The 23,608-nt window shown below is 53.0% G+C and overlaps 1 protein-coding gene across 4 annotated transcripts in view; it reads left to right on the top strand.

Moving 5' to 3' along the window:
- SEMA4A (semaphorin 4A) overlaps window positions 1–23,608 on the top strand; it is a 42,135-nt gene that overhangs the window by 9,500 nt on the left and 9,027 nt on the right. Inside the window, exons 1-7 of one of the 4 annotated variants that reach the window (XM_030541805.1) lie at window positions 1,528–2,383; window positions 3,080–3,242; window positions 15,083–15,242; window positions 19,967–20,127; window positions 20,552–20,614; window positions 21,639–21,737; window positions 23,119–23,230. In XM_030541805.1, coding sequence (XP_030397665.1) covers window positions 15,149–15,242; window positions 19,967–20,127; window positions 20,552–20,614; window positions 21,639–21,737; window positions 23,119–23,230 — 529 coding nt within the window. In that variant the 5' untranslated portion in view covers window positions 1,528–2,383; window positions 3,080–3,242; window positions 15,083–15,148. Of the gene's footprint in view, window positions 1–1,527; window positions 2,384–3,079; window positions 3,243–12,507; window positions 12,814–15,082; window positions 15,243–19,966; window positions 20,128–20,551; window positions 20,615–21,638; window positions 21,738–23,118; window positions 23,231–23,608 lie in introns of those variants that run through there. The other 3 variants (XM_030541807.1, XM_030541806.1, XM_030541804.1) reach the window with 3 other exon arrangements.

Consider the following 23,608-nt stretch of genomic DNA (forward strand, 5'->3'; position numbering starts at 1 on the left):
AAATAACTGCAGAATATGCAAGTTTTGGAGTGGAAAAGAGTCTCTCTGTTAAAAAGTGTTGTGACGGCCCTCGGTTCAGGCCACAAGAACTAAGCTGGTTCACTTTGCATGGAGGATCTCTCAGAAGCAGGTCGGTGCTGGAGGGTGATTCAGTAGGTAGCACGTGCTTCCCTCTGAGTCAGTGGTGAATCATAGCCCCAGCTTCCAGGCACTGTTTTCAGTGATGAAGAGCAAAAGTCCAGACCATCTGTGGTTATAAAAGATTCCCCGGGGCCGCCTGACCAGCTTGTGAAATCCTTGCCACACTCCTAAATTCCTAGATTGTTTTTCATTTACTTTCTTAGACTTTTGGGCAGTGTTACTGTGCGCTGTTCAGACAGCTGCCACGTTCCAGGTCAGAGGTGGCTGCATTTCCGTGATGGAGACTGTTGTTATTATTATCATCATTTATTACTTGTATTACGGTAGCACCTAGGAGCCCCAGTCATGTGCCAGGCGCTGTACAAGCATTGAACAAAAAGATGGTCCCTGCTCTGCCCTCGCAGTCTTAGTCTGTGACACACATGCAGCTGCACAGCCTGTTTATCCTCTGTTTAGCAGAGCTGCACCCCCCTAGTACCCTGGATCGAAAGACGCATCACGCTAGGGTCATCTGATCCTAAATTGGTTATCCTGATCCACAAGATACGATGCTATACAGACTCCAGAGTGCCATGGTATCCCTCAGGCTGAAGGGAACTATCTAGACCGTCATGCATTTCTACACACGCCGTCAGGGCAGGCAGATACGTTCAGCCTGCTTTTTATTTTGGATGAAATGGAGAAAGGACAAAAAAACCCACAATCCCCATGGGAGGAAGAGCAAGGAGTGCGTGAGCTGCGCCAGGAGGGGTGTTCCAAATGGAACCCGCAGTAGCTGCCTCTCTGAAATGTAAAGGGCTCGGACACTGAAGGCCAAGGCATATACTTCCCTACCCACCGAGTTCCTAAGCTATTACCTGTCCATCCATTGTACATTTCTGGCCCCTGTTACTGCCACATCAAATCTGAGCACCTCACCGTCTTTTATTGTGAGGTGCCGTTAGCGCCATTTTGCAGATGTGGAACTGAGGCACAGAGAGGCTGAATGCCCCTAAGGGATTTAGGCACCTAACTCTCAATGGGAGTTAGGAGCCTAGATACCTTTGAGGATCGGGGTGTAAGTAGCTTTCCCAGCAAGTCTGTGGCAGCCAGGAAATTGAACTGAGGGTTTCCACTGGACCGCCCTTGTGCACTGATGGCTTAGAACCATGGCTAGAACCGAGGACAAGAAGTAGCTACAGCTCGGTCTTGGAAGCCTGCATGTTAAAGCAGCATTGGTGCTACTGAAATAGGGATGTGTGCTTGTCCGGCCGCCGATGGCTGAGTTAAAAGGTACATGGCAGTGGGGGAACTGCTGCTGCCAGCTTCTCCTTCTGTTCTGAGAAGAAGAATAGCAATGACTCAGGCCGGATGTGTCTAACCCAGCCTCGTGCCCGGCGAGGCGCTACACCCGCTCTAGACAGGAAGCGAGGTTGCCTGTCTAAATGCCATCTGCTGTGGTTCACTCTCCCGTCTGCGCATTTTCTTCTTGTCACCTGTCGTTGCTTTCCACGGCCCGAAGCAAGTGCAGATTTTGCTCCACCTGCCACTGACATGCAGCCACCTCTGGGGCAGAGCGCGGCAGCAGGTCTGTGCCCGCAACGATGCACGAGCTTTGCGATGTTCTTTTGTTTTCTAAAGGAAGGGAAGCGAAAAATAACTTCCTCCTTCGGCGGGGGGCTCTTTGCACAAGCAGAAGTGGAGTTAGCAGGACTCATCCGGGGAGCCAGAGTTACGATCTTTAACTGCATGGACAGAGGGGTACGTTACTGGCTTTAACTGAGTGAAAGCTGAAGTCTTCTCTAGCCAAAACAGGCAGAGTTCGGACGGGGCAGTGCGAACTTCCCCCAGCTGGCACACGAGGCCCCTCAGCTCTTTTCCTTACGCTGCAAGGTGTTTGGGGCGAGGAAAGCCGCTTTGGGAGGTGTTTGTACAGCCTGCAGCACCGTGGGACGCTGGCAATACGGATAATAGCCTCACTTGGACTGCAAGTTCCTCGTGGCAGGGGCTGTCTCTTTGATTTGTGTCTGTATAGCGCCTGGCATGGCAATACAGATAATAACCGCGCTGGCTGGTCGCTGCCATGCTGGACTTTATTGGACTTTATTGAAACCAACAGGCCAGAGGTCCCATCTCATCTCCCTTCCTCAATCAAATCACACTCCCTGCCCTCTGCAGCCTGATCCTGCAAAACATTGGGCACCTTCCGGGTGGCACTTCACCCTTTCAGCACCTATTGCAACCAAAGGCCAATCTGTTTGAGGTCAGCAGGGACAGGATTGGGCCCCCGATTGCCGAAGATGGAGGGAGGGGGAGGGAGAAAATAACTAACCCAAAAAACACATAAAGGGCCCGATCCTGTGCTCGCTTGCTCCCCTGGCTTTGCTCTTCCTGATTTACGCTGGGGCAAATGAAAGCAGCACAGGGCCTTGCGGCTCATGCAAAACGGGTGCAAAATGCTACAGGGGTGCCAGTGCTGAGCGCTACCGGGTCAGCGTGATTGCGATGTGCACGGGGATCAGTGGCTGAGCAAGGCCCTACCTCACTGAGCTGCTGGTGCTTGGCACCTGCTTAGCCTGGGCGTCAGTGACAGTACAAAAGATCAGGCTGGGGGTGGGGTTGGGGGCCCCGAGCTGGTCCCGGTGTCGATCAGGAGTAACCCCACTCATGTCGATGGAGACACAGCAGAGCAACACCAGGATCAGGCCCCAGAGGCACCAGGCAGGGCGACCTCCCATCACCCGGGGCCTGGGGGATCCGTCCCAACACGCGATGCCATGACAGGACGCCTGGTCACAAGCAAGCCAGGTGGGCGCTCAGCCTTATGACTGCAGCCTGCATGTGAAAGCTGGGGAAACCCACAAGCGCCAGGGTGCCGCTGGGTGCGAGGCGGCTGGGTTTCTAGACACGGGGGTGGGATGGGGAAGGACTGACTGATGATGCGTGTCTTTCTCTCCAGCCAGGCCATGCTGCTCAGGGGAGAGGAACTGAGCCTTTCCACTGACCCCGGCAGCTCAACTGGATCCCAATCGGAGCCGCACTCAGCTTCTGCCTGCTCGGCTGCTGCCTGGGTTCGGGTGTGCATGTCAGTCGTACACCAGCTGTAGCTGGCTTGTTGGGAGGTAAGCGGTAACTATGGCAACGCGCAGAGGGTCCCCAGCAGGCTGAGGAGGGATGCGCGTCTGGGAAGGGATTTTCCTCCTCTAGATCGCAGGGAGCAGCCCCTTCCGAGCAGGCTGGTTTCCTTGCGCCGGGAGCTGCAGGGAATCAGAGCTAGGAGGGGACTGGGCCGGGGGTTGGAGGGAGAGATCTGGGCTCCTCCTGGGTGAGGATGGGGGGCAAGCTGTGAGCACCCAGGTGCCAATCAGGAGCAGGTAAGACGGTGATGTTCTGTATTGGGGGATGACGATTGGGGGAAGGGGGGCTGTTTGGACGGGAGCTTCTGAAGACAGCAGGTAATGGGGGGAACCCACAGCTGGCTTTTTCCAAGGGTTTCCCAGCTGGGGAATTCATGCTGCCAAGAGCATCGGCGCCTGGTTTCCTCCAGGAAAATCCCAGCTGCTGAAACAATGAGGAGCCCAGCAGTCAAACATGCACGTCCCCAACGGGGGCACCGCTCACGTTAGCTGTTAATCGGGGAGCGAAACGAGGCACCTGGGACCTTTGGCTAAGCCAGGCTCCATTGTGCATTCTGGCCGCGCCTCTCTAGGGAGTTCACCGGCAGCGCCAGGGTGGGAAATCCAGAGCCAGACCCGCCGATGTGTTTTACACGCCAAGCTCGTGCCGTTCCCCGATCGGCTTGCGTGGCCGCCGGGCCCGATCCACAGCTGGTGCAAATCGCGGCGCCTCTGTTGACTTCGGTGGAGCCACCTCGGTGAACGCCAGCTGGCAACGCAGTCCGTGGGTTATAAATTCACTGCGAAGGCATGAAATGATTCCTGCCCAGCAGGGCTGTTCTCAAGAGAGAGAAAGCAGCCAGCGCTGAGGGTTTTCTTCTGGAGCCCGATGCTGTGCTCGGTAATGCACTAGATGCAGAGGAAAACAGCTGGCGTAAAGCTGCCAACTCCATTGAAGTCACTCGAGCTGGGCCGCTGACTCCAATGGGGCGACACCGATTTCCACTGGCTGGGGATCTCTGTCCCGCAGGGTGTCGAGTGGAGCATTGGAGCCTTTGGGAATGGAGGGAGGGCAGTGCCGGGGCGGGCCAGGACCGAGAGAATGATACAAATGCAAACTACCTCGAAAGAGTCTCGGCACTGTGAGCCAGTGAGTCAGCTGGTGTAAATCAGGTTTGCTGCATTCAGTTCAGTGGAGCGATCCCGCTTGGCAGCAGCTGGGGATCTGGCCCGTTGACTCCAATGGAGCGACGCTGAGTGGCAGCAGCTGGTGATCTAGTCCTGTGTGGTTTGTGTTGGGTGAACAGCTGTGTGGGGACACTGGGCTGGGAGCTGGTCTCGGCCCGGTGCAGGGTGAGGGTTAAGGAGGGACAGTCGGTTGGCGGGACTAACAGAGTGATGACCCAGAGCTCTTCGTCTCTCTTTTCCTTTTCCATTTTTCACAGAGGTCTTCGCAGGAGTGGCTCCAGGGGTTTTGGCGCCCTAGGCGGGGGTCCTTCTGCGCTCCCGGTCGTTGGCGGCAGTTCTGTGGCAGGGGGTCCTTCCATGCTCCCGGTCTTCGGGGCACTTCGGCAGCAGGTCCCGGAGCAAGTGAAGGACCCGCCGCAGAATTGCCACCGAATACCCGGAGGGCGGAAGGACCCCCCCCCGCCGCCAAATTGCCGCCCCCACAAATCCTGGCACCCTAGGTGACCGCCTAGTTTGCCTAAATGGAAGCGCCGGCCCTGGGTCTTCGCTGCCCACGGCACTTGATGTCACTGCAGGTGTCAGTTACTCTTAAAGCGCCGTCTACACAATCCTTGGCGCTTTACGTCCCCTCCAGTACATCCCCTGCTGGGAGGCTGGTCAGTGAGGAACCTGAGTCACGGCTCGGGGACGTGATTTGCCCCAAGACCACAGACAGGGAGTTGAAGCAAGAGCCAAGGGACAGAACTCAGAGGATCCTGGGGTCCATCTCCTGAGCTCAGACCACTACACCACACTCCTTTCTCCCTCTCCCTCTCCCAAGAAGCTTTGCCTTCTCGTCCGTCAATCTCTAGTCTGGAAAAAACCTACTAGGCTGGGAACATAGGGCCAGAACCCCACCTGGTGTAGAAGGACATAACTCCACTGGAGACACTGGGGCCAGATCCCTAGCGGGTGTAAACAGGCAGCGGTGCATTGGAGTCGGTGGCCTAATATTTATTAGCTAGACAATGTAATCGTCATTGTGTAGGATGGAGGAGAGCACAGCTGGAGGGATATGGATAGATAGAAGGTAGATAGATATGGATGCATATAGTTGGATGGATGGATAGAGGGGCATGGGTGGAAGGATATGGATGGATAGATATGGATGGATGGATACAGATGGATTAATGGATAGAGAGGCATAGATTAATGGGGATGGATGGATAGAGGGATATGAAGGGACACAGATGGAGGGGTATGGAGGGATACGGATGGATAGATGGAGGAACGGAGGAGCTTGTTTGGTGATAGATTGATCAGGTGGCTAGGAACCCAGGGGCTGCTGCCTTCTCTGGGAATCACAGGTCAGCGGATGGGAATTACCTGCAATGCTCCAGTGAGGCTGGCTCCACTGGGGTTTGGGGTGTGCACAGCTGTGCTGCTAGCTCTGTGATAAAGAGGGCCGGACAGATCATCTCTCTCTGGCACTGGTGGGGAAGGTGGGGAGAACCAGGAGAAGAACCCCCTGCTGTCATTCTCCATGAGAGGCTGGGCAGGCAGCGAGAAAGCACCAGCTGCTTTTATTCCCAGCCTAGAGACCTGGAAAGAAGCTGCTGTTTCCCACCCGTTGGAAAGATAAAGTCAGGGGTGGGGGGAGGTAGAGAAGTCCATGCTGATCAGCTGTAGACCCGCAGGTACCGGCATCAGGCTGCAGCAGATCCACTGATCTGGGGGGAAGGGCAGCCAGGGAGGAGGGGGGAAGGGGAGGAATCTCTCTCTAGGGGGCTGAGATTTCTTGCTGTGCAGAGAACCCAGAACCCCAGTCCCCCAGTGATTAAAGTGTGTGCATTCATTTTGTGCTGGTCCCTCTTAACCCCAAGGCAGCACATCTAGCGGGTAGCGCTACATCATGTAATGCCAGTATAAAAGGCCCCTAGAATCAGGAGGGGTGGGCATTAACCCTTTCTGCCTCTCTGCGGCAGTTTCCTGTCACTGTCATGGGTTCCCTCCCTGCAGTGGATCTGAGAGGGATCCAGGGGGCAAAACTGGTTCTGGACTTTGAACACCCCAGTCTTTCGAGGGTGTTTGGGGTGCAGAAGCTTTGGCCTTAAACTATCTTGAATAATTTTGTATCACCTGCAAATTTTGCCACTTCATTTCCACTCCCTTTTCCAGATCGTTTAAGAATATATGGAACAGCCCTGGTCCCATTACAACCCTTGGGAGGATCCCACTGTTTACCTCTCTCCATTGTGAAAACTGACCTTTTATTCCTACCGTTTGTTTCCCATCTTTCAACCAGTCACTGATCCATGAGAGGACCTTCCCTCTTATCCCACGACTGCTTAGTTTTCTTATGAGCCTTTGGTGAGGGCCTTGTCAAGGGCTTATTGAAAGTCAAAGTACAGTGAATCCACTGGATCATCTTTATCCACCAGCTTGTTGACTCTCTCAAAGAATTCTAATAGACTGGTGAGGCATGATTTCCCTTTACAAAAGCCGTGTTGACTCTTCCCCAACAAATCACGTTTATCTATGTGTCTGATCATTCTGTTCTTTACTGTAGTTTCTACCAGCTTGCCCGGTATTGAAGTTAGGCTCAGCAGTCCGTTATTGCCAGAATGGCCCACAGAGCCCTTTTTAAAAATTGGCAATACCTTGGCTTCCTTCCACTCATCCGGTACAGAGATGTGTTTCAGAGAAAGGTTACATACCACAGTTAGTTCTGCAATTTCACATTTGAGTTCCTTCAGAACGCCTGGCTGAATACCAGCTGGACCTAGTGACTTATTGGCCTTTAATGTATCCATATGTTCTAAAACTTCTGTTGCCACATCGCTGTGGGACAGGACTTCCGCTTTGTTGGCCACAAATCTGATGATGTGAGTAACTCCCCCACATCCTCGGCAGGGAAGAGAGATGAAAAGAAACAATTTACCTTCTCTGTAATGGGTTTGTCCTGCTTGAGTGTTCCTTTAACACCTTGGTCATCTAGTGGTAGGGTGACCAGATGTCCTGACTTTATAGAGACAGTCCTGATTTTGGGGGCTTTTTCTTATATAGTCTCCTATTACCTCCCACCCCCTGTCCTGATTTTTCACACTTGCTCTCTGGTCACCCTATTTAGTGGTCTCACTGCCTGTGTGTCAGGCTTTCTGCTTCTGATGTACTTAAAAAAAAGAAACTCTGATGGTTAGCTTTTGTGTCTAAAGTTGCTTCTCAAATTCCTTCTTGGCCTGCCTTGTACTTTTCCACATAACCTGCCAGAGTTGGTGCACCCTCCTATTAGCCTCGCTGGGATTTGACATCCAATTTTAAAGGGGGCCTTTTTGCCTCCAGTGACCTCTGTTACTCAGCTGCTTCACCGTGGTTGCATGGCCTCCATTTGGTCCTCTTACTGTCTGTTCTGATTCAGGGGGCATGTGCCTCTGTTACAGTGATTTTAAGGAGCCCTCATGCTGCTTGCAGGCATTTAACCCTCACGTCAACTCCACACGGGTCAGGGAAGCCACTTGTATATGGGGGATTCTTGGGGTGCCTCTTCCACCCACTTTAAGGCCCCTGTGGCTACCGGAGGGGTCCTACTGTCACTGAGGACCAAACCTCCACCCCCACCCCCATCACTCTCCATTTGTGGCTCGGGACCAGCGCAGAACAATGGGAATAATTTAAACATCCCTGGGGCCTTGTTTCTCAGCCAATGGCTCCAGGGCAGAGTAACCTAGTTTCTGTGTCACAAGGAGCTTTCTGTCCCGGCCGAATAGCGAATGCAGGGGTCCCCCCCTCCTTCCCGGCGTTCAGACAATAAGCTCAACCACACACGTCCCTGCGATCGGCTCCTCAAAGGGGAAAGCTGGCCCACAGCCGTTCTCATGTCAAAGCCAGCTAGAGCTATGCCCCTTTCCTGGAACCGCTCCTCAGAGCCTAACGAGCTGCTACCAGGCAGGTAAGCAGGGTGCCTAACAGGCTTTGATCCTCAGTCGTTTCCTTCTGATCCTTGAAGGGCATTTCCCATGAGGGACAGCAAAAGGCTGAGCAGGGTAGTGTATGAGAATGAGATAGTGTCCCTTTAAATAGTGTGTGAGCCCCACGGTGGCACTCATCCTGTTCTGTGCTCTAGAACCCAGCTGGTATGCAAGACTGTTTAAAGAGACACGAACCAATTCTGATACACCACATGCAGAAGGGGATCTGAGGTAGAAGCATCAGGCCATACCCGATGCCATGGAGAGGCATTTCATCAGGGAAATGGCTGGGATCTATAGCACCACGGGGAAATGGCCGGGAATGGGCAGCTCCAAACAGTTTTGGCGGGGTGGAGGGAGAAGGTGAAGTGCTGTGCCTTCATGGCTAAGGAAGAACGGAGATGGATAAAGAGGAACAAACAGCTGCCATCTACGATATTAATGCTGATCGTACTGTGCAAGTGGGGGTTCTTTTCATGCAAGGATCTAAAAGTGCTGCCTAAGGGTGAGAACTCTCTCCCATTTTATTAGGGGAAACTGAGGCACTAAGCTTTTTTTTAATGTGGTCTAGTGCTTGGAGCAGAGGATTGGGAATCAGGGCTCCTCACTTTCCTTGTGGTTAGAGCAAGGAGGATGGGCTTAAGGGATCCTGGGTGAAGCTTTGGCTCTGGGAAGGGAGTGGGGTCTAGTGGTTACAGCAGGGAGCTGGGACTCAAGACTCCAGGATTCTACCCCTGCCTCTGGCAGGGGAAAGGCATGAGAATCAGGACTTCTGGGTTCCATCCCCAACTCTGCCACTAACTCACCACGTCGCCATGACCAGATCCCCACCTCCATGCAGGCACGTGTGCGTAACACTGGTGAAAAAGTGTTCAAATGGGTGGAATGAAAGTTAAAGGTGGTTTGCAGCTGTGTTGGCTGGGATTGGTTTGATCCTGGGTGTAGCTTGCAACAGTCTCCCAAGACAAGGACTATGAGCTTGTGGTGCCAAAAGATAAGGAGTGAAATCCTGGCTGCCTGGAAATCAGTGAGAGTTTTGGAACGGTGCCGGAATCCCACTTGGGGTGTCTCCCGACCTGAATGTTCTCAGATCAAACAAGACTTTTTGCACCTTTCCCACCAAAACCCACCGAGTCTTGTTAAAAGGTCTTTACGGGGTTTGAATAGCCTAATGCTGGCTTCCAGGAGCCTGCTCCCTGCCTCCATTTCCCCGCCTGTGCACTGCAATGCTAATACGTCTCTCCCACACACAGTTGTTGAGAAACTTGCTGACTTTCTGGAAAGGGCTCTGAGGCCCTGAAATGACAGAGGCCAGAGAATGGCCAGGGATCATTATGGGTGTTGGGAAAGTAATGATGCTTTACAGCTTCTAACTGAGCCCTTTTGAGAGGTTGGATGATCCCCATTTTACTCCTGGGGAAACTGAGGCACAGAGCGGTGACATGACTATTCCCTGGCAACACAGCAGCAGACTGGCCAAGCCGGGCAAAGAACCTAGGAGTCCTGCCTTTCATTCTTCTGCCTTAACCACAATGTTATGCTTATTATGCAAGAAAATCCACGTTCCAGCTGTGTTTTGCTAGACCAAGATGGTTCTTCCCATGGGTCTCAAGAGAGGGGGCCTGGTTTTCATTTACACTGGCCATTCCTAGTAAAAAATCTGTGTATAGAGGAGACCTAAGACCTGAAAACCAAAATATTTCAAGTTGGAAACGTTGTTGCAGTTGTATTTCAGTGGCCTCATATCCTCTATTCTTCTTTATGGGGTGTGCTCCCTGGGCCAGACTATAATGCACCAGGGCCAGGGGCTCCCATGCTAAATCCCCATGAGGCGCCACAGCAGAGTTTCCAAATCAGCATTTTTCAGGATTTAAATTTCTGCTGAAAATTGATTTCTCCCCCTCCCCCCTTGAGGGGAAAAAAGTTCCCAATTATTTTCATTCCGCTCTAGCAAAGGAACCTTAGTGCCAGTGAGAATCAGGCCCAGGACTGGTCTCAATCGAAAAGTCATGCCAAGGCTGCAGTGGCCTGGAGTGCCATGGGCTGGGGGTGGAGGAGGTAGCTGGCCACACCTGCTGCTGGGGAGTGTCCAACCCGGGATTTGTTTCTACAGGGTGGTTTTCCGCTCTCCAGCCTTTTTCCCAGTTTCTTCTTCCTGTTTAATTTGCAGCTGGTGACAGATCCAGCTGTTGCAGCACATGCCTCAGCTGGATCAGCTGGGCGAATAGACAGGTTCACTCCAAATCACACCCCTACACCTGGATGCTCTCCCAGGGCCCTAGGGTACAGCAGAGGCTCTGCAGATATCTGGGGACGTGCTGCAAAGGAGCTCTGATCAGGGTAACAGTAGGGCACTGCTGAGCAGGGTGAGATCCTGCTGGCCTGAGCAGTGTCTGCCTCCTCCATCACAGACCGAGCACCCGGATCAGTGCAGCTGACTCACTGAAACCCAGGTCTTGGGAACGGGGCAGTTCCATTTTATGGCATCTCGCAGCACACCAGCAATGGCTGAGTGGAAAGGGAGGGAGGTCCGGGAGCCAGGACTCCTGGGTCCTGTTCCCAGCTCTGGGAAGAATGTGATCCACCAGTTAGAGTGGGTGAGGATTCCTGACTTCCATGCCCTGCTCTGAGGAGGCATGCCTAGCCAAGCAACAGAAAGTCGGGACAGCTGGGTTCTCTTCCAGTCTCTGGGAGAGTCTTGTCTAGTGGTTAGAGTTTGGTGGACCAGTAGCCTGCCCACCTGAGTTCTAGTCCCAGCTCCTCTTTTGAGTCTCTGTATGACTTTGAACAGGTCGAGGCATGACTCTGTGCCGCAGTTTCCTTATCTGTAAAATGGAGCTAATGATCCCTGCCTTGAGAACTGCTGAGGGTTGTCAGCTAGCAGTGCCTTTTTGGGAAAGGCTAGCGGCAAACCCCCTGGTACAGCTGTCCATACGCTCCTGGTAAAGGCTTTGGGTGGGAGATGAGTTAAACTCCAGATGTGCTTAGACAGACAGCTTGTAAATAACAGTGTAGGTGCGTGATGGAGAATTGAGAGGGGCCTGGGCTTATGTGCTGGCCTGTTAGTGTTAATACAATCGTCATAATTAACCATAAATACTTATGGGTAGTGTGTCAGAGCCTTACAATAGTCGGCTCACCCAAGGTGAAGGATTTTATTACTTTAGATGGGCGAGTAACATTTCCCACCAAGTCTAAGGTCAGGTCTGTTCCCGGGGCTGCTGCCGGCACCGCTCTGTCACTCAGGGGCATGAAGAGGTGAGATCCCTGAGCAGCAGAGCTGTGCTGGCAGGAGCCGATAGAGGAGATGCAGCTGTACCAGCCCAACTGCACTTTGTACTGGGATAGCTTATTTTGCCCAGGGCGGGGGTGAGGAGGTGAGGGGTGTAATAAGCTAGGCCAGAAAAAAATATCAGCTGTGCTGGTACAGCTGCATCCATTCTAGTTGCGTTTTGCCTGTGTAGATCTGGTCTAAGACTGGAGAGATTTGGTTTCTGGCTTGATAAACATTCATTGTGCAGCTGATCGATGCTTTGAGGGGCTGTGTTGGCAGTCGCGGACCCTCAGAAGTCAAGCACCATCATTATCCCTGTCATACAGATGGGGAAACTGAGGCAGGAACTGGCTATCCCTTGCCCCAGTTCACATAGTGGCAAAGCTGAGAAGGGAGTCCAGGAGCTGCTAGTTCCACTCAACCACTAGAGAACATTCCTCTCCCAAAGTCAGGAATAGAACCCAGGGGTTCTGACTCCCAATGCCCCCCAGCTCTAACCACTAGACCCCACTCCTCATCCCAGAGTCAGGCATAGAACCCAGGCGTCCTGACTCCCAGTCCCCACACTTTAACCTCTAGCCCACATTTTCTCCCAGAGCTGGGAATAGAACCCAGGCATCCGGGCCCCCATTCCTGCTCCATCCGCTGGCCACGCCACCTCCTTTAAAAGCTCTTGTTTCCTAACGAAGTAACCACCCAAGGAAGCTGCTTCCTGCCTGGCTGGGGGGAGCGGGGGAAGGTGTCTGGAGCTGTCAGGACGCGTCAGGAGGCTGGACTTTCTGGTTCCCTGACTCACTGTGAATGACACTGATCTAGCCGAGCCCTTCCCCTCCCCAGCCCAGGCGGCTGCCAGTGTGAGCTGGAGACTTGAAGGAACCTCAACTCCCCGGCCCTAGTGTTAGACAGGAGCCCGGGAGGGGAAGGAACCGAAGCCGAGTCTGGGAGGAGAGTGAACCCAGGAGCCAGCCCCTCCAGCTGGAGCTGGACTGGTCATTCGAATCCCGTGGGCCCAGAGGCCTCCCCAGGACGTCTCCGATGGGCACCGGGCAGCGAGTCCATCCACCCAGCGCTGGGGGGGATCTAGCGGGGGCTTAGCTGCCAATGGCTGATGCTGGCCGAAGGTCTGCGCTAATCCTGCCCGTGCCCTCTGACCTCAGCCCCAGGAGAGGTAATTTCGCTGGAGAACGAGCAGCCAGGTCCTGCTCTGCAGGGAGCCGAGGCAGAGCTCGGGGGGCGCTGGACCCAGGGGGAGCGGCTCTGCATTGGGTGCTGAGAGCAGAATCTCTTATACAGTAGCGCCAGGCAGGGGGCACCAGGCGGGAGGGATAGAGAGGGGACTTGAAGGGGCTTCCACTCTCTGCTAGAAATACGGGATGGGGGGCACTTCCACAGCAGGGACTCGAAGGGAGGGTTTTTTCCTTTCTCCTTTTTAAAAATCCCTCCTCCCCCCAGTGCACCCCCGCAGCGTAAGGCACTGGGTCCTGTCCCTCGCTAGCACGTGGTCTGTGTGTACGGCTTGGGGTCTGGGCGTCGCCTTCCTGGTCTCTGGGCCAATCCTTGCTGGCATGAGCACCCTGCAGTCAGTGCAGTTACCCCAGGGCTGCCCTTGCCCCCCTCCCCGCCCCAGTTTATTAGCTGCTGTTTAAGCAGACGAGAGAACAAGGTTCAAAGCTGCAAGAGGGGGTGAGGCTGCCGCTCGGCAGAGTAACAAACAGCTCAGGCCAGGGATGACCTCTCTTGCCCAGAGCCTGGACGGCAGGGCCTAGCCGGGGCACTGGGGCACTGGGGGTGGGCACTGGGGATGGGCACCGAGGCATGTTCCTGCCCTGCCTTTGGCTGCATTTCAGGAGTTGGGGAGGTTCTAGGATAGGCAGGGGCCGGAGTGGCTGTGAGCGCGGCCAGGGTCAGCGCAGGGTGGGGTCATTTCCCCCCTATGCCTCGTCCCCAGGGGAGCTGCGCGAGCGCCCCACATTTCACAACCTCCTGTTTCCCCACCGTTTCCAGCAAAGGCGCAACATCTCGGCTTAGCAGCCACGGGTGCTGCAATCAGCCTGGGCTGAGGAGAAGGAAGGGTTGTGTGTGGAGCCAGTGTTGGGGCCCCGATCAGCCTGTCACTCAGCTGTTGGTGGCTTTCGAGTGCCACTCTCTGGAGCACTGGGGGAATTTGCCACCTCCTGGGAGCCCCTGATGCAAATGCCTGGCTCGGTTTTTAAGGCCCCGGCTTGACAAAGCCCTGGCTGGGGTGATTTAGTTGGGGATTGGTCCTGATTTGAGCAGGGGGTTGGACTCGATGACCTCCTGAGGTCCCTTCCAACCCTGATACTCTGTGATTCTATGACCCAGCCCCCAACAGTGCCCGGCAGTTCTGCTAGGTGTTTCTGAAATGCTGGGACTGCCGGGCTCACACGAGGGAGGGGTCAAAAGGCCTGATACAAAGCGCCCTGGGGATGTCAGTGGAAAAGCTCCCACTGGCTTCATCTGGCTTTGGATCAGGGCTTGGGTCTGGGCCAAAAGATCATCGAGGCCAGTAACACACATTTCCCCAACCCTCTGGGGAGGGTGAGTGGGACCCGGGCAGCTTGGCCATATAGTCTCCATAAAGGGCTCCCTGCCCCCGAAGAGAGCGTGAGAAATGAGTCAAGCGACGGGGGGGTGGGGATCAAGTTTCGGGAGCGAGGGGAGGGATGGGAGAGAGGGGCTCAGGATGTGACGAGGACAGAAACGCTTTGTAAGAATCAGCTGGGAGTAGGGGGGGTCCTGCCCCGGGCACCACTACAGGAAGAATTAGTCTGGGTGTGAAGACACCACCCATCAGCACCAACCTGAACTAAAAGAGCTGCCCCATCAACTGGCAGCAGCAGTAGGCTCTTATCTTGCATGTGGACTGGAGGGGACATGCAGGACATGCCCACCCAGCATAGGGGGCGTGGCCAGGGTGATGTGAGCTCTTGTTTGATGCCCAGAGCCCATAGAGGGCAGAGCATAAGTTAGAGCAGCCTTGAGGCTGCTCCAATTGATACAGGGGGATCCCGCACAATCCCAGAACATGAGGGGTCTAAAGGCTTAAAGACATCTCCCACATCCATCTTGCCCCAGCAGCAGGAGCCGAAGCACTGAGAATCAAACCCCGAGAGGCTTCTCCTTGGCAGCTCCTGCCACCTGGCTCAGCCTCCCAGTATCACTGTGGCCCATCCCAGCCCCGCTCTCAGCTGGAAAGGCTCCTTTCCTCCCTGACCCTGCGGCTGCCTGCGGGGCTCCCATGGTGGCGCAAAGAGCCAGACAGCACTGTCCCTGGTGAAACATAGCTGCGCACGGCCCTCTCCCCAGCCTAGTGCTTCCGCTGCAGGTGGGAGGCTGGGGCTAGGACTCTTTCATGTGGTTACCTCGCTCGTTTCAATGATCTCTTTCTCTCCCTCCCTCCCCTGCTTTCTTGACAGCTCAAGAGCTGGGGCCGGATCCCTGCAGATTTCACCGAGGGCCTCACCCTTTGCTGATAACCAGCCATGCCCTGCCGGGCACTCTGCCTCCTGTGCAGTTTGGTGATGCCTGCTGCCTTCCTGTGTGCAGATCTGCTTCCCAGGGTCACCTTCCCAAAAGGTGAGCAAAGGGGGATGGCAGGGAGAAAGAAGGATGGATGGATGAGAAAGCAAGAAAAGAGGGGTGGTGGGAAGGAAGGAAGAAAGGAAAAGAAGAGTGCAAAGACAGACAGATGGGCCTGGACAGACAGAAGGCAGAGAGACTAAATAAAACGGAGAAAGCAAAGTGAGAGAGACCATTGGAAGGAGGAAATGAAAAAGGAGTTGAATGAAGAGAAAAAGAGAGCTGCGCCCTTCCGAATCACCCGCTGTCAGGCTCCCAGGCCTGGGGAGGGGCACGGGGCACCGGTAGAGAGAGAGGCTCCAGCCTGTAGTCGGAACTAGGGGGGTGAGAAATGGCCGGGAGTGAGGGCGTGCGTCTCATGTCTCCCTGTCGATGTGGTCCATGTAAAGAGCAGGGCTCTGGTATCGGAAACTGCTTTTCCCCTGTGAGAGGAGAAGGAGATGGAGGCAGGTGCTTCAGAGGGAAGCTGGAGGCAGGAAGATGTGAGTTCAGATCCTGAACTCTACCCCCGCGGCCCAGCTTGGGGCATCGCGGGCCAAATATTGGTGCCACCTTCTGGCAGGGCTCACCTGCGGCTTGATCCAGAGCCTGCCGGATTCAGTGGAAAGGCTCCTGCTGGGCTTTGGATCAGAGCCAATGGGTGCCCACAGAGCCGTGCCGAGCCAGCCTCGCTCACACGGCATCGTGACCTCCAATAGGGAAGACAGGGGCAGCAGGTGGGAGGGAGCTGCTTGTGGGGGTGGCGTGCCAGTGTGAGCCAAGTGCATGGGTTTTTGGGGAGCAGAGCCGTGGGGGAGGGTACAGTGAGTGCAGGGGAGCTTGCTATGTTTCTGTCCCTGCTGCTTTTCCCCAGCCCATACAGAGAGCGCCTGTGGGCTGCTGGGACTTGTAATCCAGCCGCTATCCAAGGCTGAGGCTATACAGGACTGGCTGCCAGGACACCTGGGTTCTATTCGCAGAGCTGCCGCAACGGTGCTAAATGACTGGCCAGCTCTCTGTACCTCAGGGTTCCCATCAGGGGCAACCACGATGATATTCACAGTAGGGAGAGTAGGAGATGGTATATAGATCGAAGGAGCAGCTGTCCACACACTGAGGAACTGATATAAAGCCCACATGCGTCGCCAGTGGCTTGGATGGGCCTGAGTTCAAATCCCAGATGGGCCCAGTTTTCCTACCCTAAGGCTCTGGCCTGGGAGTCTGACATTCTCTAGCTAGCCTGCCCTGGGCAAGAGGTCAGAGTAGATGATCACAATGGTCCCTTTGGGCTGTGGTGACGTGAGTCTTCCCACCAACTTTGGATTGGGCCCTGCTTGCACAAAATGAACACATTCTTCCTTTTCCAAACCCAGAGGCAGTAAACACCAGAGCTCCGGGGAATGCTTATAATTACCCCGGCCTTTGCTGGCACCCTGTGAAAACGAATTCCAGCTGCAGCGTCTCCAGCGAGCAGCCATCTGTTAAACCCGATCGCCTTTCAGCTCCTTCTGACAAGAAAAGAAATACCACACGATTTCCACTGAGCTGGGAAGGGACTTGTTGGGTGGGGGAGACGGACCTGATTTAGGATTGGAGATGAGAAGAGCTAAATATGGCTGACCTGGCTAGAGAGGAGAAGCATCTAACAAGCACTTGAATGTCAAGGAAACAGGATGGTTCGAGAGGGTTTAGAAGATCCAATCTAGGTGCTGCATAGACATGATGAGAAACAATCCCTGCCCTGGACATCTTATAACCTAAACAGGCAAGACAGGTTAAGGGTGGAAGAAAGGAAAGATTGTTCACCCAGCTTTACAGATGGGAATCTGAGGCATGGAGACATTAAGGCCCAGATTCCCAAAGGTGTTTAGGCACCTAACCCATGGGAGTTAGGTGCCTAAATATCTTTGAGGCTCTGGACTGAAGTGAGTTGCTGAAAGCCAGGAGTAGAACTCCTGAGTCCACGCCCAGCGCCGGCATTACAGAATCCTTGCTCTGAGTAACAGAAAATAAAGCAAAGGAACATTCAGGCTGAATATCAGGCTGTGCTTTCTAATAACAGGAGGCAGGGTTGTAATTAGAGGAGTTGGAATTTGTCCAGAATAAAATCATGAGCCTGATTCTCACTCTAGTAGAGTAAAAGGGGCCTCAGAGTGGTGTGTAAATGACACGGGCTCTTGGTTTATGCTGCTAGAGTAGTGAGAATCAGGCCTCCCCTCCCCACTGCATATTTTAATAAAACAATTTCCCTTCTCTGTGGTGGGTTATTAAATCAAGAAGAGTTTTGCAAGATCTAATTTTCTTATTTCACCCTTTGGTTTGGTTTTGTTTTTTGCTTCAGCTCTGGAAATAGACAAATCACTTCCTCTTTGGGATCTAGTCAGTTTCTGTTCATGGGGGTCAGGGCCGCCCAGAGGATTCAGGGGGCCTGAGGTCTTCAGCAGTGGGGAGCCCCTGCCGCCAAATTGCCACCAAAGACCCGGAGTGGAAGAAGCTCCGGGGGCCCGGGCCCCGCAAGAGTTTTCCAGGGCTCCCGGAGCAAGTGAAGGACCCCACTCCAGGGCCCCCGAAAAACTCTCATGGGAGCTCCTGCAGGGCCTGGGGCAAATTGCCCCCCTTGCCCCCCCCCCTCCCGGTGGCCCTGATGGGGGTTGCTGAACTAGATGATCTTGCGAGGTCCCTTCCAGCCGTACAGCTCTGTGATTCTCTGGAGCTCACACACACACATCCTAGGATGTGGCTGCAATTTGGTATGCAAATACCACAGAGGGTTTTTTTTTGTCTGTTTGCTTTCGGTGTATCTGAATAACCAGTAATGGCCCGTGAAGCGTTTCTGGTGCTCTAAGGCCTTCTGGACACGTATTTATAATATTCTAGGCTGAATCTACATCCCCTTGTCAAGCCTTCACCCTTGCAAAGACACTGCAGGATCTTCAAGGACCACAAATGATCCAGACCTCGTTATTTCTGTCTCATCTTTCTGGCAGCTCAGCGCCCCCTAACACCACACTGAGGTGGGCCCAGAGGGGAGAGCGCCCCTGCTGAGTCTCCACCCTGCCCTCTGCAGCACCATGCTGGGGCATTGGGGTGAGCACTGGCTCTGAGGGGAAAGTGCCCTCTATTGAGTCACCAGCAGCCGTGGCCTTCCTCTTTCCCACCCACCCTCAGCCTGCTGCTGCTGCTCTAAGTTACGCTTTTCCCCCAGGCCCTTTGTAGGGTCCTGCCAGACGCAGTGCCGGCTCCAGGGACATTGCCACTGCATATGCTGGCTGCTCCTTCAGCCAGTGTTCATACAGCACGTGGAGCCTGAGCCAACCCCCCCTTGAGTCAATTCCTTTGATGTCAAAGCAGCAAAGAGTCCTGTGGCACCTTATAGACTAACAGACGTTTTGGAGCATGAGCTTTCATGGGTGAATACCCACTTCGTCAGATGCATGTCACTTTGATGTCAGTGGACTGGGTCAGACCCCTGAAAGTCTGTGGGGTTAACATGCTACATTACATAGGCACTAAGATGCAGTATCTATGTTATGTTACAGTATATAGGTGCCAAGTTGTGGTATTTACATGCTACATTACGGTATGTAGGCTCTAAGTTAAACTGTGTGTATATAGATTGATAGACAGATAAGCTGTGTTTCAGTATATAGGCATTCTGTTACAGTTATTTATCTGCATTATCTCCTAGAGGCCTTCACTGAGATCAGAGCCCCATTGTGCTAGGAGCTGTACATATACACAGTGAGAGCCAGGCCACACCCTGTGCTGTTTCCATACACAAGGCAAACCAAATGTGGGATGGGAAGTGATTTGCTCCAGGTCACCCAGTGGGCCTCCAGCAGAGCCTGGGTTAGAAGCCAGATCTCCAGAGTCGTAGTCTAGAGCCTTTGCCACTGTACCACATACATGCTCTCTTATGGTACATGCATATGTGTTATGTTATGGCATATAGATGCTAAGTTATGGTATATACATGTAAGTAGCTATATAGATGCTATGTGACAACATATACATGGTAACTTGTGATATATTTGCCAGAAGCTGGAAATGAGTGACAGGGATGGATCACTTGATGATCACCTGTTCTGTTCATTCCTTCTGGGGCACCTGGCCTTGGCCACTGTCAGAAGAACAGAAATTGGGCTAGATGGATCTTTGGTCTGACTCAGTAGGGCCGTTCTTAGGTTCTTATGATCGATGCTGTGTTATGTAGAGTTTTGTGGGAAGTTACATTTCTGGTTTTAGCAGGAAGTTCCGCCATTTCAAAATCGTTTTTTGTTCCGAATGGGAATGAAACGTAGAATGTCAACAATTCCTGCTAAATGCATTCTTTTAAAATTGTTTTGAGTCAATTGATTTTGATTTTTTAAAATCCTATGAAATAAATTGTGAAACAAAATAACCCAGAGCATTCTGTTCCATGAGCAAAACACTTTGTTTAGGTGATTTTCATCAAAAGATGAAATTTGGTGGAAATCAACGTGTTTCCAACAAAAAAACCCAAAACATTCTGTTGGAAAATTTTCAACCAACTCTAATGCTGTTCTGTACAGGTGCCACTTTACATATATGGTGCTAAGTTATGGAATATAGGTGCCAAGCTATGGTATATAGGTGCCACTCTACAGTATGCGGGTGCTACATGATGGGATATTGGTGCCTCTTTATGGTATATAGGACCCACACATTATGGTACATAGGTGCTAAGTATCATATACCAAGCACTGTTTGATCCCTGCCAGGAGACGCCCGGAGGATCCTAACCAGCTTCAGCAAGGACGGAATCTTCAACTATGATACTTTTCTCTTGAGCGAAGATGAAGGCACTCTGTACGTGGCAGCTCGAGACACCCTCCTCTCGCTCCAGGTGGACAGTGCTGGGTCCATGGAGCTGACGGGCTCAGTGAGTAGAGCTTGGCCTTCTCCAGAGAGTGGGGAGCATTTAGGCTGCAAGAGGGAGGCAAGCTGATCCTGGGGGTGGGGCAAGTGGAAGTTAGACCTGGGTTCTGGTCCCCTCCCTGTGCCTCAGTTTCCCCATCTGAAAAGTGAGGATAATGTTACTCAGGGGAGAGGGATTGTGAGATGTAATTCATTAATGCTGGTAAAGTGCTTTGAACCTTAAGCAGTAGCCTCTAGAGAGAATAGAACTGAAGAGTCCTGACTCCCTAACCCCTTGCTCTGACCACTAGACCATACTCCACTCCCTGAGAATTTTGCTCTCAGCAGCTTCCTTTCCTTCCAGTGCACTATGACAGGCTCTTGACCTTTTCTCTGGGTGGAATCTTCCTCCAAACCTTTAAAGAGTCTCTCTCTTTCCCCCTTTACAGATAGTGTGGCAACCCGTGCCTGAAAAAAAGCAGGAGTGTGTCTTTAAGAAGAAAAGCAACTTGGTAAGGCGTGGGGGAGATGCTGGGGCTGGTGTGGGCTGTATTATGCCCCTCGAGGGCGCAGTTAGTCATGGGGGTATATGGAGGGCATGGAGAGCTGGTGACAATGCTGAGAGGTGGGGGCTGGGGTGGGTGGGTGCTTTGTGGTGCCGGGAGAGGTGGTACCAAGCTAGGTGCAATTCCTAAGCCTGGTTACTCACTCCCACGGGAAGCAGTAGCGCTTACTGGTGGGCTAGGTGGCATTCTTCTCAGGGTCTCAGCCTGTGGTGCTGGGTTTTGCTTTAGGTCTTTTAAAACATCCCATGCAGGTGGGTGATAATCCTGGTGTCCTGGCCAACTCTTCCTTTGCCTCCCTAATTTCCCCTTCCAGCTCAGCTCGGTCGCGTTCTTCTTCTCCTAAACCGTTGTACAGCTATCGCGCTCCACTCTAGAGGTGGCTGGTTTTTAGGGATGGGTGAGTGCAGCATTGCTATGCGCTGTTGAACAGCTGTCGCATTCCACTTCAGAGGTAGATGCTGTTTAATGAGTGACGAGTGATCCCTGTATAGCAGTGCTCTGTGTTATTGAACGGCTGCTAAGTCCCACCCCAGAAGTGGCTGCATTTTAATGCTGGGTGAATAATCGCTGTGCAGTGTTGCCATGTGCTTTTGAAGCAGCTGCCATGCTCTGACCCAGAGGTGGCTGTATTGTAGTGCTGAGCAGGACACCTGTCTAGTGTTGCTGTGTGCTATTGAACTGCAACCGAGTTCCACCCCAGAGGTGGCTGCATTTTAATGCTGGCTGAGCCATCCTTGTGCAGCGTTGTTGTGTACTTTTGAAACTGCTGCCACCCCAGAGGTGGCTGCATTTTAATTATGGGTAAGTGATCCCAGTGAGATGTTGCTGGGGGCTGTTAAATCGCTACTGCATCCCACCCCAGAGGTGGCTGCATGTCAGTGCTGTGCATAGTGATCCTGCTACATGCAGCCTGTGAAGGAATCTGAAATCTAAGCTCTTTGTTGAAGTAGCGTGTTCTTTTCTCCCACAGACAGAGTGCTTCAACTTCATCCGTGTCCTGGTGCCAGTGAACCAGACTCACCTGTACACCTGTGGGACCTATGCCTTCAGCCCCACCTGCTCTTACATTGTGAGTGTCTGGTCTGGGTTAGCGGGAAGCTCTGACTGCAGCACGGCACGTGGCTTCAGAGCCTGCACAGGATTTGGTTCAGGAAATGGGCCACTGCTCACAGAAGAGGCAGGGCTGGTCTGTGGTTGACACTGAGGCTGCTGGACACAGAGAGACCTTGTGATTCTCTCTGACCCTCCAGTTCCCCAGACTGCACTGTGCAGCATTACCACATGGGGTCTCCCTAAATCCTGATCTGGACTGGCGGGTCACAGAAGGGGTTTAGGGCGAGATTGGCAAAGGGGTTTAGGTGCCTAACCAGGGCCGGTTCTGGGCACCAGCGTTCCAAGCATGTGCTTGGGACTGCCCTTTTCAAGGGGCGGCATTCTGGCCTTTTGGGGGCGGCACTCCGTCTTTTTTTTTCTTTTGTTTGGGGAGGCAAAAAACCTGGAACCGTCCTGTGCCTAACAATGCAGCTAGGCAGCTATTGGGATTTACAGTAGCACCTTAGTCCCATTGGTCTTCAAAGGCAATTAGGTTCCTCAGTGCATTTGAAGAGCCCAATAAATGCCTACCTGTATCTTTAAGTGCTTAAACACTGGAAAAGCTGGCCTTTATTGACCACCTTGTCGATGCTGTGTGTGATGAGAGAGGAGAGCAAAGAGGGTGGAGTCAGGACTCCCAGGTTCTATTTCCAGGTCTGAGACGTAGTGTGGTCTAGTGGTCAGAGCGAGTGGGGCTGGAGTCAGGACTCGAGTTCTAGTCTCCATAGAAGAGGCTTTGCTGCCCTCTGTTGGCTCTGTGTGTGCGTTGAGCAGCCTCTTATATTTTCTGGTTATCTCCCTTTCCAAATGAAAGGCCCGGGTTTATGGGAACAGTGGTGAGTTTACAGGAACCCAGGTCAACATTTTCAAAAGTGGCCTCTGATTTTCTTAAGTTGCATAAGGAAAAAAAAAATAGATATGCAAAAACAAGTGGCCACTTTCGAGACTAGTTGGCCCTGTTCTTTTGGAGTCACTAGAAGAGAGAGCTCATCTGAGCTCTGGCCTGGATTCTCCTCCAAAATTCAAGGGTGTCCTGATGTGGGGTTCCTGATTATTGGCGTTCCATTAGTATTATAATGTGACTTTATTGGGGTTATATTATGAATGTGGCGTAGTGGATACAGCCCTGGGCTGGGTCTCAGAAGACCGGGCTTCCACTCTTGGCACTGCCACTGGCCTGTGGGTGACCTTGTTGCTAAAACATGTTGAATATAATAGAGAGAATTATCTTAATTATGAAAGTTGGATTCTCCCCGCCCTGTGCCTGGAGGGGATCTGTCTCTAGACTGAACTCAAGTGACCACCATTTGGTTTGTTCTTGTTCTGCGACTGATTGGTTGATTTTTAATTCCTCGTAGAATCTGGAGAATTTCAGCCTGGTTTCTGTCGGCCGAGGGCAGACTCTCCTCCAGGATGGGAAGGGACAGTGCCCCTTTGACCCCCGCCACAAGTATACGGCCATCCTGGTGGGTGAGTATGGAGCTCTTTGGAAACCATGGGCTGTGCAGTGACTGCGCGATGGGGAGGGAGGTGGAACCCGCTGCCCTACGGTGGTCAGCCCATGGACAGTTATGGTGCCTCAGAGCAAAGGATTAGATCTTGAGCTGAATCAGTTGAGTCATATCTTCGGTGTGGCAGCTCCAGGATTCAAGGGCCTGGGGCTGGCCTGAAAGAGACCTCTAAGGTCCTGCTGTGATCCTTCAATGCGCTGCTGTCTTAGAGATGTAGATTTATCCCTCAGTGCCTGGGTCACCCACTCTAATCCATCAGGATAACGAGTCCTAGCTCTGGTACTTTTCATACAGAGATCCCAAAGCACTTTACTGCTCTCTGACTAAATAACCGAGC

This window comes from Gopherus evgoodei, chromosome 24 (genome assembly GCF_007399415.2).
Source record: "Gopherus evgoodei ecotype Sinaloan lineage chromosome 24, rGopEvg1_v1.p, whole genome shotgun sequence".
Classification (NCBI taxonomy): Eukaryota; Metazoa; Chordata; order Testudines; family Testudinidae; genus Gopherus; species Gopherus evgoodei.